Source organism: Balaenoptera ricei, chromosome 17 (assembly GCF_028023285.1).
Source record: "Balaenoptera ricei isolate mBalRic1 chromosome 17, mBalRic1.hap2, whole genome shotgun sequence".
Taxonomy (NCBI): Eukaryota; Metazoa; Chordata; class Mammalia; order Artiodactyla; family Balaenopteridae; genus Balaenoptera; species Balaenoptera ricei.
The window spans coordinates 40025217-40039669 of NC_082655.1; the positions used below are offsets into that span (position 1 = coordinate 40025217).

At 44.0% G+C, this 14453-nt stretch overlaps 1 protein-coding gene across 1 annotated transcript in view; it reads right to left on the bottom strand.

Annotated features, from left to right (window-relative positions):
* SDC2 (syndecan 2) overlaps positions 1-14022 on the bottom strand; it is a 108792-nt gene extending 94770 nt beyond the window's left edge. The window contains exon 1 of the mRNA XM_059901912.1: positions 13461-14022. Coding sequence (XP_059757895.1) covers positions 13461-13520 — 60 coding nt within the window. The 5' untranslated portion in view covers positions 13521-14022. The remainder of the gene's footprint in view (positions 1-13460) is intronic.
* Between the last annotated feature and the right edge of the window lie 431 nt (positions 14023-14453).

Consider the following 14453-nt stretch of genomic DNA (forward strand, 5'->3'; position numbering starts at 1 on the left):
ATAATGGGCTGCTGCTTTTTTACTTAAGAAAGAACTAAAGACAACTCAGATGTCTTATTCACAGGACAGCCTAAAGCACTCTCTCTTCCCAGCTCCAACCGGAAACAGTCTATTTCCATGGAATTAATTCGACTTGAACCAGGTTCAAGTAGCTGAAATGCAGTTACAATAAGAGGGCCATCATTAAGACACGTGTGCTCGGCTTATACATGACCAGTACATTCAGACAAGCCCTAGAATACATTTTCAATCAGTAAAACACACCATCTCTCTGCTCAAAGCATGAACTCAGGCAAATCTAATAAGCTGACCAAACATGCTTTTCTGCAACCAGGCCAAGAGGACAGGCATCCTTTGTTCCACCAAGGAGAGTTTTCAAAAGGCAAGGGAAATATTGCAAATTTTTAAAGACATCCTTAGATAAATTTCATTCATACATGTATAATCTTCTGTCCAAAGAGCTCTCAAATGGCATCCTAATCCACCGACATAATTATCAGAAGAGTATAACCCAAGAGAAAGAGGTGTTGAAGAGAAGGGTAGAAGAGGAAAAGCTCAGACGGAGCGAGCACTTCCCAATTCTACACAGCTTAGCCTGTGCCAGGCAGCAGAACTGTCCTGGGAAGCCACCGTATTCCACGTGGCTGGGTCACAGGCAGTGGAGAGCATGGTTTAAGAAGACAAAATCTTGCGTGCCCGACTTCCTTCAGAGCTGGAGGAGACCACAAAAGCATCCAGAACAGTTCTCTTCTCAAATCTTCTAGAAGTTAGAATCACCTGGGGAGCTTTCCAGCTGGCTGGGCCCCATCCCCAGAGATTCTGGTTTAATTGGTTCTGGGTGGGGCCCAGGCACAGAGAGCTTTGAAAAGCTCCCTGAATGAGTTTAATGTGCAGGAAAAGCTGAGAACCACTGACCTAGAACCTGCTCTTCCCTCTCCAGATGAGAACAAGAGCTGAAGAGGCAAAACACCACCTCTTTGCACCAAAAAAACAACAGCCACAAAAAAGAAAAAAAAAGAAAAGAAAAAAATTCAGCCTCTCCTTTTGTCTTTCCCATCTGGTCAGTGGCACCATCATTCTTCTCTGTCTCAGTTTCAAAACCTCAAAAGAGGATGCTTTCTTCTTTGATCAGCACACCTAATGAGCCATCCATTTCAATTAGCTTCAACAGGAGGCTAGCGGCTATCCTACACCAGGCACTCTCCTAAATGCTTGACGTGCAGGAACACACGCATCTCCATGAGAGGCTACTGTCACTCACCTTCTTTTCACAGATGAGAAAACTGAGGCCCAGATAGACTAAGTAACCTGCTGAAAGCCCTACAGCCAGACACCAGCAGATCTGGTATTTAAAGAGATTCCTATTCATTCTACACTCAGTTCCCCCATTCTCTCCACAGACAGAAGCTTGTGGAGAGAAGCCTTTGAGGTAAGGTGCTAAATGTTGGTAAAGAAATCAGGAAATGGGTGACCTAGAATATTAGCCCAACAATGCAAATGAAGGGTCTGACCCATCACTAACGGGGGCTGCACCCATCAGACTGCTTTAAAAAGTGATTATACATTTAAACACTCTCACTGCTCTCTTGAAAGATTACAGTATCAAGGCAGGGCTATTTAAAGCTAGAAAAACTGAGGATCTGACTTCTGCTCTGTCACCTAAAATACAGCCATGGCAAGTAATACCGCCTAGCAGTTGTGAGACAATTATAGGCAATAAATGGGAAATGCCTACCATAGTTCTAAGCACACAGTAGGAGATCACTGTAGTAATCTCTCATGTTATTGTCTTTTAACAAAATTCAATTCTTAAAAATATCATCCCACAGACTTATTTTCTGAAAAACTAGGACTCAAATATATTCATGTTATTACACTAAGATTTACAACATCAGTACTCAAGAGAAAAATGTTAGAAGATCATCCAGTGCTGGCAAAAAGTGCTTCTACCTGGGGCCTCAGTTCCACAGACATTTTTCCCTGAAGGCTCTGACATAATTTTAGTATAAATATCCAAAGAATGTTCTTCTCCCCTCAACCTACAACAGCAGTTTGCTACCTACATAAAATGTGGTAGTAATTCATGAGGATTTTGCTTCCAGTTTTGATTCTTATCTCCATGAAGTTTTTATCTCCTTTTTCTGCCTGCAAGTCTCCACAATCTTCCCAAGATTTACAAATCAACTTGACTTCAGTCTCTCTCTCTCTGGGTCTTCCAGACCCTAGTGCTCTCAGCCCTCCTCCCCTAATCAGCCAAAAGGTTCACAGACAATAAAGAAGTTAGCAGGAGCACATTTTTTGCTGGAAATTCTGAAATTATCTCAACATCACTTTAAATATTCATTTTGTACAAAACACACTGATGCAGAGTATATAACATATAATGTTTGTTCCACTTGGAATTTCATGTATTTATCAAACATGTGGCAGAAGTAAGTGTATTAGGTGCTAATCATTAGTGTAGGGAATAAGGGAGAGGAAGGAGCCAAAAAGGGAATGTGTTATGGTAAGAAGAAAACAGCAACAAATCAGATAGCCTGGGCCCAACTTATAACTCTACCACTAACTAACTATGTGATCTTGGACAAGTCAATTCTAGCTCCAAAACCCATTGTTACATACTGAAAAGGCAGAGAGAATCCAAAAGAACACAGTGAAAATCATCCCAACACTTGTATACCTCTTTCATTCATCAGCTAAGACTATTTGATCAACTGAACACATAGTATAAGGTCTAGCTCTCCCCTTTAAGAGTCCAAAGCTTATAAAGTATGGAGAATTAAACTGGATGAAATGTTAAGATTTCTTTCTCCCCTGATATAAATATCAATAGCCTATTCAGGTTCTAAACAATTTCTTGCTCTTTGTATCTTTTGTACATTTTAATATTCGGAAGTCTTTGCTTGCAGAGCAGATGGGGGAAAACTAAAAAGTATAAAAATCCAGTGTCTAATTCTGGTTTCTCTCTAACACACTGTGCCACTTCAGGGAAGGCTTTTTTCTAGGAAAGCAGTAACTTCTCTTCTACAAGGGGTTCTTCTTATCCTTCTCAACTGTAGTTCTTATGCAGTTTTGATTGCTAGATAACGTCTAACTAGATTCAGACAAAAACAAACTGATCCATAGTTTACAAAGAATGCATATGTTAAATATGGGCTCAACCCAGGTGCAATTACCCTAAACAATCAAAAGGTAGATAACAGTTGCTTGAAGGTAGGTACCATGTCATTTTTTTTTAACCTGCAAGACAAGCAAGAGCTTTGCCCTTGGTTGATGTGCAGTAACATGAGTTAACTATTAACTGACTTACCAAATATAAAACTTCATCCAATAACTAATCAGGACAATTACAAAATCTAATCAACTCAAAAATAAACAAAATACTCAAACCAAAATACTCTGCACTCTTATCTAAATGAGTTCAGAGGTGAGACATAAATGAAGTTAAGATTTTAATTCATTAGTAAACCTAACAGATAAATCAGTGTTTATAAGACCTCCTTTAAGCATTTTACAATTATAATCCCAAGTACTATGTTAGATTTTTCAAATCTCAACTAAATTTCCAACCCGTATGCAAGTCTATTTTGAGCTTTACTTGAATGTAATCCAGGAAACGGATGATGCAGGAAAGAAAAAATATAATTCAGCATCACACCCTGCTTGGTGAAAAATAAACTGGTCATAAATGTGTGAAAATATATGTCCCTTGGTGCCAAGGGTCAGAATGCAAGTAAGAAACAAGAAACATGCATACATATTTGTGCATATATAATATACTCCGGAATCACAAAACTTAAAGCTGAAAGGAAAGAGGATAAATTAGTTTATAACACCTACTTTGGGTCAGGTTTTTTGTTAGAAGTTTTCAGTCATTATTGAGGCTAATCTTCAAAATTAACCCAAAAGCAAAATATTATAATTCCCAATTTTACACTGAGAAAAACGAGCTCAGAGATGATAAGAAACTTCCCCAAGGTCAAGTGGCTTTTAGGTGGTAATACCAGAAACTGAACTACAGCATACCTGACTCATCATCATACCCTTCAATATCATCTCCTGTGTTATCTTAACTTGGGAGGGCACACAAGTGAAACCTGACAACGCTAGAACTACTACTTCATGTGAATTAGAATCTATATATGTTATGACCCATAATTTACTGCACTGTCACACACCTGTCATCCATGCAGAGACTGTTGCCTAACAACTCAGTACACAGTGGCTTTTTGGTTCCTAAACATGTCAAATGTATTGAGTCTTCAGCACAGATGTACTAACCCTAATACAGTAAGCCTTCAGTTAACCAGATATTAGACCTTTATATTAACATTTTTGTAAATTTTTATCAGATGCTTTTCTGAATCTGTTGAGATAACCATACTGTTATCTCCCTTAAACTGTTAATAACTGCATTGCTTTCTGATGCTGAAGCATTCCTTGGATAAACCCTACTTGAACTCATCATTATTCTTTTAATAAGCTGCTGTACTCGGTTTGATAACATTCTATTTAAAATTGTGGGATAGGGAGGGTGGGAGGGAGATGCAAGGGGGAGGAGATATGGGGATATATGTATATGTATAGCTGATTCACTTTGTTATAAAGCAGAAACTAACACATCATTGTAAAGCAATTATACTCCAATAAAGATGTTTAAAAAATAAATAAATAAAATAAAATTTTGGCATCTATGATCACAAGTGAAACTGGTCTAAAGATTTGTTTTCTTGTGCTTTCCTTGTCTGGTTTTGACACAGAATAATGCCAACCTCCTGAAATCTTCTGTCATTCTCTAAGCTTTGGAACAAGTATCTGTTCCTTGAAGGATCAGCAAAACTTATTTGTAAAACCATCTAGGTCTGGTGCCATTATTTTAAGGTTTTTTTTTTTTTTTTTGATGTGGACCATTTTTTTAAAAGCCTTTATTGAATTTTTGTTACAATATTGTTTCTGTTTTATGTTTTGGCTTTTTTAGCCCTGAGGCATGTGGGATCTTAGCTCCCTGACCAGGGATCGAACCCGCACCCCTCTGCATTGGAAAGCGAAGTCTCAACCACTGGACTGCTAGGGAAGTCCCCTGGTGCCATTTTTTTAAATGGAATTTTTTGTTGAGATAATTGTAGATTCACATGCAGTTGTAAGAAATAACACAGAGACTTCTCTCATACCCTTTACCCAGTTCACCCCAATGGTAACATTTTATAAATATCAAAACAAGGATACTGACATTGATACAATTGACCAATCTTATTCAGATTTCCCCAGTTTTATCTGTACTCATTTGTGTTTGCATCTGTGTGTATTTAGTTCTATGCAATTTCATCAATGCACAGGTTTGTGGATACATAAATACATAGTATATACATATATGTGTAGATATATTTAAATTTATTCAATATAACCAGGGTTTTACTATAGTTTTTTTATTAAGGTACAGTTGATTTACAATGTTGTCTATACATAGTTTTATATCTGACTTTTTTTCTATTATAAAAACAGTTTCCAAGTTATAAACATTCTTCCAATACATTTTTAATGGTTGTATGATATTTAATGTATAATTTAGAATCTTTTATTTAACCATTCCTCTAGTATTATACACGTAGGTTGTTGCCATTTTTTTAACTATTATAAGTAAGGCTTCAATAAATACATTTACCCAGCTACGATTATTTCCTTTGGAGAGATTTGTAGAGATAAAATTACTGGAGAAACTTTTCATGGGCCAGAAATAATCGATGACATATTCTCTCACATCACCCACATTTAGAGAAAAGGGTGAGTACAGGCATACTTTGTTTTATTGTGCTTCAAAGATATAGCATTTTTTAAAAATTAAAAAGTTTGCAGCAACCCTGTGTCTCGCAAGTCTATCGGCGCCAGTTTTCCACCAGCTTTTGCTCACTTCGTGTCTCTGTGTCACATTTTGGTAATTCTCACAATATTCAAACTTTTTCATTATTATTATATTTGTTATGGTGATCTGTGATCAGTGATCTTTGATGTTACTGTTGTAATTGTTTTGGGGACGAACCTCGGCCATATAAAACAACAAACTTAATAACTGTTGGATGTATTCTGACTGCTCCACGGAGCAGTTCCCCATCTCTCTCCCTCTCCACGGGCCCCCCTATCCCCTGAGATATAACAATATAGAAATTAGGCCTATTAATAACCCTACAGTGGCCTCTACACGTTCAAGTGAAAGAAAGAGTCTCTCACTTTAAATCAAAGGCTAGACATGATTAAGCTTAGTGAGGAAGGCATCTCAAAAGCCGAGAGAGGCCGAAAGCTAGGCCTCTTGTGCCAAACAGTTAGCCAAGTTGTGAAAGCAAAGGAAAAGCTCTTAAAGGAAATGAAAGTGCTACTCAGGTGAACACACAAATGATAACAAAGCAAAACAGCCTTATTGCTGATATGGAGAAAGTTTAATGGTCTGGTTAGAAGATCAAACCAGACACAACATTCCCTTAAGCCAAAGCGTAATCCAGAGCAAGGTCCTGACTCTCTTCAAGTCTATGAAGGCTGAAAAAGGTGAGGAAGCCGCAGAAGAAAAGTTTGAAGCTAGCAGAGGTTGGTTCATGAGGTTTAAGAAAAGAAGCCATCTCCGTAACGTAAAAGTACAAGGTGAAGCAGCAAGTGCTGATGTAGAAGCTGCAGCAAGTTATCCAGAAGATCTAACTAAGATAATTCATGAAGGTGGCTACACTAAACAACAGATTTTCCATGTAGATGAAACAGCCTTCTATTGGAAGAAGATGCCATCTGGGACTCTCATAGCTACAGAGGAGAAGCCAATGCCTGGTTTCAAAGCTTCAAAGGATAGGCTGACTCCCTTGTTAGGGGTTAATGCAGCTGGTGACTTAAAGCTGAAGCCAATGCTCATCTACCATTCAGAAAATCCTACAGCCCTTAAGAATTATGTTAAATCTACTCTGCCTGTGCTCTGTAAATGGAACAACAAATCCTGGATGACAGCACATCAGTTCACAACATGGTTTACTTAATCTTAAGCCCACTGTTGAGACCTCCTGCTCAGAAAAAAAAGATTCCTTTCAAAATATTACTGTTCATTGACAATGCACCTGGTCACCCAAGAGCTCTGATGAAGATGTACAAAGAGAGTAATGTTGTTTTCATGCCTACAAGCACAACATCCATTTTGCAGCCCATGGATCATTTCAACTTTCACGTCTTACTATTTAAAAAACACATTTTGTAGGGCCATAGACAGTGATTCCTCTGACGTATCTGGACAAAGCAAATTGAAAACCTTCTGGAATGGATTCACCATTCTAGATGCCACTAAGAACATTTGTTAAAATATCAACATTCACAGGAGTTTGAAGAAGTTGATTCCAACCCTTTGAGGGGATGACTTTGAGGGGTTCAAGACTTCAGTGGAGGAAGTAATTGCAGGTGTGGTGAAAATAGCAAGAGAACTAGAATTAGAAGTGGAACCTGACAATATGAATGAATTGCTGCACTTTCATGATAAAACGTGAATGGATGAGGAGTTGCTTCTTATGGATGAGCAAAGAAAGTGGTTTCTTGAGATAGAATCTACTCCTGGTGAAGATCGTTGAAATGACAACAAAGGATTTAGAATATGACATAAACCAAGTTGATACGGCAGCACCAGGGTATGACAGGATTGACTCCAGTTTTGAAAGAAGTTCTACTGTGGGTAAAATTATCATACAGCACCAAATACTACAGAGAAATCGTGAAAGGAAGAGTCAACCTATGCGGCAAACTTCACTGTTGTCTTATTTTAAGAAATTCCCACAGCCACCCCAGCCTTCAGTAACCACCACCCTGATCAGTCAGCAGCCATCAACATCCAGACAAGACCCTCTGCCTGCAAAACGATTACAATTCGCTGAAGGCTCAGATGATGGTTAGCATTTTTAGCAATAAAATATTTTTTAATTATGATAATGTACATTGTTTTTTTTTAGACACAACACACTACACTTAACAGAATACAGTATAGTATAAATATACTTTTATATGCACTGGGAAACCAAAAAACTCATGTGCCTCGCTTTATTGTGATATTTGCTTTATTGCAATCTTTGCTTTTTTGTGGTGGTCTGGAACCAAACCCACAGTATCTCCCAGTATACCTATACAAAAATGTCCCCAATATCTCGAGGTAGAGCTAGGCCTCCCCAAGTCAGGGAAGGAACCCCAGCTATGAAAATGCAGGCTCAATCATGTAGTTTCCGGGCCACCCTCTGGGCTGGAGCTTATCAGATGAGCCCATAGAGTGTCAAGCCCCCACTCTTTAGGGAAGCAGAAAACAGAATATCAGTAACTAACATGTGACACAGAGTGTGAAGATGCCACTGTGTTAAAAGCTCCAGTGTGTTCTGTCCCACGTAATCCTAAGAATCTATTTGACGATATTCCATTTTACAGATGAGAAAACTGAGCACAGAGAGGTTTAGAAACTTGCCCAAGTTTACACAGTAAGTGGATTAGCATCATCTGAGATGCTTTATAAAAATACAGATCGCCCCACCCCCTTTAGGCTTCTGATTGTTAGAAGGCCCTGAAATCTCTATTTTTACATACTTACAGTGATTCTGATTGTCAGTCTGCCTTACTATTTACAGAAAGAGAAAAACAATGGCTAGATCAGTCATGAAAGGCTGTCTGGAGCTTGGATTTGAATCAACAGAATTTAAAAGGAGAAACACTGAAGAGGTGGCTATGTCCAGGGAGCGTTCACAGAAGTGAGATGAGTGGGCGAGGGCGGGGAGATGTGATGGAGAGGGATGGGGGCAGGGGGGTGGGACTAACGAGGAAGGAGCAATATTCTGGAGCATCATATAAATCTGGCAGAGGTATTTAGACTCCACACCATGATAACAAGGAAACACAATCCAAGTGGTACAGGGTAAATCAAACAGCAGGTGAGCATCTGGGCCAGGAAGGGCAATGGCAAGGCTGTTGACATGGGGCACATGCTGGCAAGGTGCCAACAAAGAGAAACCTGAAGGGGAACACTTCCTGGCTGCCTGGTTTGATTACGCCTTTATCCTGAGCACTTAGTACAATAGATGCTGAAGAAATATCATGGAATGAACAACATGTAGGTGCATATAGTGGCCAACTGGTCACGAAAGTCAACAAAGATGAACGGGTCAAGGACCTGACTTCAAGATTCAAATCCGATTCAAATCTAGAATTAAGATGATGGTACTGGCAGAGGTGACTAAAAAAGAGTAGCTTGTTTTCAGCGAAAGCTCTTCTTCATTACTTCTTGCTTTTCTCTAAAACTTTATTTTGGCTTCTGGTGCATGAAAGAATTAGGTGGTTTTGAAATACTGGAATGTACCTTCGACAGTGGCATGAACAGCAGGTCTTCTGTCTTGGGAAGAAGAAAACGATGGGCAAGATCTTTTGGTTTGATTTTTGGCAAACGAGGAGAGACAATCTCGTGAGAATCTAAACTCAGATGACATTCCTCACATGACCTAAGATCACTGCCAGCTGACATGCCGATAGCCCTGTGGCGTTAAGCCACCGGACTCCCCGTAAACCTGAATGACAGAGCTGGCCGGGCTCTGTGTGGCTTGGTCAGCCTCAGGCTTTGCCAACCTGAGGAGACTCCGGGCCCCCTGAAGCTGGCCAGTCAGGTCTCTGGCGGCTTCTAGGAGACTTGAGAACTAGTTCTACCCAGGAAAAAAAACTAGATGATCTTTTGAAATCCTTTCCAAACTAATGATTATTCAAGGTGCCTTGTGTGTAATCATATTCCACAGTTCCTCAAATGGCAAGCACCATCAAAATTATACGTTCCAGGTCCCAGAAGCAGGAGTTGGAGGGTATACTCAAATTCCTCTGGATGCCCATCTTCCACAAGCCTGATCTTAATAAGATCTTTCCTTCTCAAGTGACATCTACCTACTGCTAATACCCAACTAACAGAGAAAGAGCCCTTATTTCTCTAAGATTCCCTAGCAAGTATGATTTGCTACATTACTAGAGCAGCCAAAATGTATTTTTTTAAAGAACTGCAAAAGGTTATATGGTTCCAATTTAATTTTTCCTTGAAATGCAAGCTTTCCAATGCCTGCCTTTCATAATACACTGAGACGTAATGCATGGGTCCAAATGACTTGACAGTTTCTTTTAATTTACACACATCTAAGCATGTGCAAAAAATTCCACTAGTTCAAAACGCTTCCTTTTCTTAAACATACTTCCAGTTCAAATTACGTGTTTATGGCAGTCTGCAATGTATTATTTCTGAAGATAAACAGTCATGTAAAAAATTGATAGAAAAGCAGCAGCATATCACTACTGCCACACTCTGTCAGTCTTTCCTCTCGCATGCCAGTGGGAGGTACAAATGCATCGCCATAACCAGGCTCGCCCTGCTGCCTCCAGCGTCCAGAAAGGCAGGGCCACCAGTTCCTTTCCACAGACAGCTTTGAGCCTTGGTTGCTGAGAACCTCTTCCCACCCCGCCTTGAACTTAGTATAAAACTCAAGAATGCACTAACTGCGGATGTTTTTCCTTTTAAAAATGAGAGGCTTTAAGCTCAGATGATCACTACTTCTAACTCCCAGAAAACAGTTGCAGTTTTCCAATTAAAATTCGAAGTACTGGAAATAATGTACTCTGATGACTAAATGTTGAAAAGCGAAGTCTTTCAACTTCGCATACATTTATGCTGCTACATGTGAAACAGAGGCTGAAAAGTAATTGAAATGGACTATTGGCTGTCCTGGGCCTTGAAAAAGCTTCTATTGAGAAAAATTGACTCACTGCCTAACAAAGACTCTCTGCTACAGTCTTCAAGTTGACATTTTAAAAATATCTAATCACCCTTTTGAATGATATTCCAATTACTGAAAACAGTATCTACCACAGTGAAACAGCTCACTTGGAAAGCATCCAATTCTGGTTGGAAATGAGAAATATTAGAACCCCAAAGGCACAGAGCTGGGGGTAGAGGTGTCACCAGAGAAGACAGGCATAGTTCAGCCAAAAAGCTTCCTTAAGAAGCACTGTCAGGGCTTCCCTGGTGGCGCAGTGGTTGAGAGTCTGCTTGCCAATGCAGGGGACACGGGTTCGAGCCCTGGTTTGGGAAGATCCCACATACCGCAGAGCAACTGGGCCCGTGAGCCACAACTACTGAGCCTGCGCGTCTGGAGCCTGTGCCCCGCAACAAGAGAGGCCGCGATAGTGAGAGGCCCGCGCACCGCGATGAAGAGTGGCCCCCGCTTGCCGCAACTTAGAGAAAGCCCTCGCACAGAAACGAAGACCCAACACAACCATAAATTAAAAAAAAAAAAAAAAAAAAAAAAAGCACTGTCAGAGGGAGATCAGCTCGGTGCTTTTTGACCACCTAGAGGGGTGGGATAGGGAGCGTGGCAGAGAGGCGCAGGAGAGAGGGGATATGGGGATATATGTATACATATGGCTGATTCACTTTGTTATACAGCAGAAACTAACACAACATTGTAAAGCAATTATACTCCAATAAAGATGTTAAAAAAAAAGCACTGTCAGATTTATGCAAAGTTCCAAGGAGACATTATTCCTCTAGAATCCCCAAACATCAACACTTTCTAGCAAATTTATGAACAGGACTCAGCAAAAAAGGGACCTCCTTAACCCTATACAGTTTTTTAGGCAGGCAGGCTTCTCCTGAAAATCTTTAGATGGAGTTCTCCCTTTGCCCTGTTTTGCAACAAGATGAGCAATAATGTTTTTCTGAAATAAACAGAGAATCTCTCCCTTTCGGTGTGCAAAGAGCCGAAGTTCATAACTGGCTGGGAGATTACCAATCCCAAGGGATAAAACGATCATTTGCCAAAGAGAAATGCTGGTAAGTTTCGGAGTTCTAGTCAACAGCCGGAGCACCCAAATTCTCATCTACTGTGTTCAGTTTACAATCCTACTTGCTCTCCAATCTCGCCTAACGTTTGGGCACCTGCTAGCACACACAGAGGCTCCCACACCGATGAAAAATGCCCATCTGCTGCTCAGTGCCAAAGAGGTTTCCCAATCCTAAATCGCATCAACTCAAAAAAGGGGGCTGGGGTGGGGGGAGAAGGGAGAAATAACATGCCAAAGGCAAGGGGGAAGAACTCACAAAACCACCTCTAAAGATGACATTATTTGTCTTCGAAGAGGCGGTTCAGTTTATTAGAAATGGACAAGTTATTCGGTGGCAAAGGGAGGAGATACGGGGAACTGGAAGGGACAGAAACAGCCGCACTCCCTAACCGAGGCCCCGGACCGCACTGAGGCTGCAGACGGGATCGCGAACAAAGCTCAGGGCGCCCAGGTAGGGGCCGCCAAGCACAAGTGAAAGCCCAGGAGGCAGTTCTCTTTAGAGGGCGCTCATTGGGCGTCTTAAGGAAACAAGCTCCAACCCCCCGAAACGCGACCCAGAGGAGGAGAAACCAAGTTCCCACGGCCGAGGCCGGGGAGGGAGGCTGGGTGCCCGCAGCCGGCCCCGCCGGAGAAGAGACTCCTTCGGGCCTCGGGGTACTCCCGCCGGGTCCCACGAGGGCAAGCATGGCGGGATGGAAGCCTCGGTCTCCGAGCGGCCGGGCGACCCGAGGCCGATCGACCCGAGGCCGATCGCAGTGGCACAGTACCCCGCCTCGCCCGCTGCTGCACTCGAGTGCAATCCATACTGAAATGCCCTCCTGTCCCTAAGGGCCCGCGAGCTGCCCCCCCGCCCCGCAGGAAGCACGGGTCGCCGCACCACCGGGGAGTCCAGCGGCCCGCACCCCGGCATTTTCGGGCGCGTTCCGCTCATCCACCGCGGGACCGAGGACTGCGCCTCCGCCGGTAGCGTTTCCACGTAGTGTCTGCTCCCTCGCCCCAGCCAGAGGAACATCAAACAAAAGAACTTTTTGCAAACTTTCCTCTCCGGACACTCGCGGGTTTCTTAAAGCTGAGCCCCATCTCCCCAGAACCTGCATTCAATCGAGTAGGAAAGCTGGCGTGGGGGTTGGGGGGGTATGGTGTGCAGGAGAAGGGACCCCAAAGTTTCCAGGGCGTCTCCGTGTCTCAGGGAGCGCGCGGAGGGGACCAGTTCCCTCGCAGCCCTATCCGGGCTTCCTCTCTCCGGCCACCCTTCCCCATCGGTCCTTCCCGGCCACGCAGCAAGACCCTCCGACTGCGAAAAAGTTGGGAGTGACTTCAGGGGCCTCTGCGGTTCGACAAACCTGCAATACTCTTGCCCTCATCCCGGGGGACCTCGGGACAACTCCAGCGAGCGGCGCTTTTCTGCGGGAAGCGAAGGGGGAGAGGAGTGGAGGAGCGAGCTCATTTGTCCCAGCAGATCCCCGGGGGCCGAGGGGCACGTCTGGGAGTGGGGGGCCTCCCCCAGGTGGCGCTCCCCGATTCCCCGCGGGCTCTGCGGACTCTGCTTGGTCTCTGCACCCTAAACGGCGCGCGCGTCCCCCGCCTGGCCCACTCACCGACTCCGCCGACACGCAGGCCACCAAGCCCAAGGTGAGCAGGATCCAAGCGCGCCGCATATTCCCCGGGGACCGGCTGCTCCCAGCCGCCGCTTTGCAACGAGGGAAAAACGAAGTCTCTCGCCCAGCGCCCGGCGCAGCCTGCGCAGAAGGACCGGAGCAGAGCAGCCGCAGCGACCGCGGCTCGGGCTCGGGAGCTCGGGCTCCGGGCTCTCGCTTCCTCCTGCTGCGCCTGCTCCCGCCGCCCGCGGCTGCGCCCCGGGAACGCGGCGCCTTCTCACTTGTTGGTTCCTACACAACCGATGCCTAGCTGTTGCGCCGGTGAGGCAGCTCTCTGGAGCTCTTCTTGCCCTGCTGCTGTTTTACTCCTCCGCGGACTCCTTCCCCGTGTCGCGGCTCCGTTTCTGATTTTTGAGGAATAAATTAGGTGGCTTGGAATGTAGCTGCAGCTGAAGTTTGGGTACAGAGCGGTGGGAGCGCCTGATTCGCGCGGCTGGAGCTCCCGGAGTATCTGGAGAGAAGCGCGTCGGAGCGGAGCTAGTGGCTCGGCGGCTGCGCCCCTCCTCCTCCCGCGCCGCCCCCTCCCTCCCAGGGTCCTCCTCCTCCTCCTCCTCCTCCCTTCCTCCTCCTCCTCTTCTCCTCCCGCTCCCACCCTCCCTCCGGAGCCCGCTTCTCCGGGCTTCTCCGGGCGTCTCGAGGAGGGGAGGCGGCAGTGTGACTCCCAGCTAAACCCGGGAGAAATTCCTACAGGATTACGCCCGGATTGGCAGCTCCGGGGGCCAGTGGCCACCAGCAGCTCCGCGCTGTGGCTGCTCTGGGTCTGCGCGTCCGCAGTCTGTGCTCCAGGGCTCTAGTATTCCTTCATTTTCTGACTCCCTTACCCGCCCCCCCCCACTCTCTCCCCCCTTTTTCTCTCTCCTCCTCCGTGCTCCTTTTTTCTCTATTTTCTTTTCTCTTCACTTTCACTTTTCTGGAGAAAGATCGGTGAAGCGA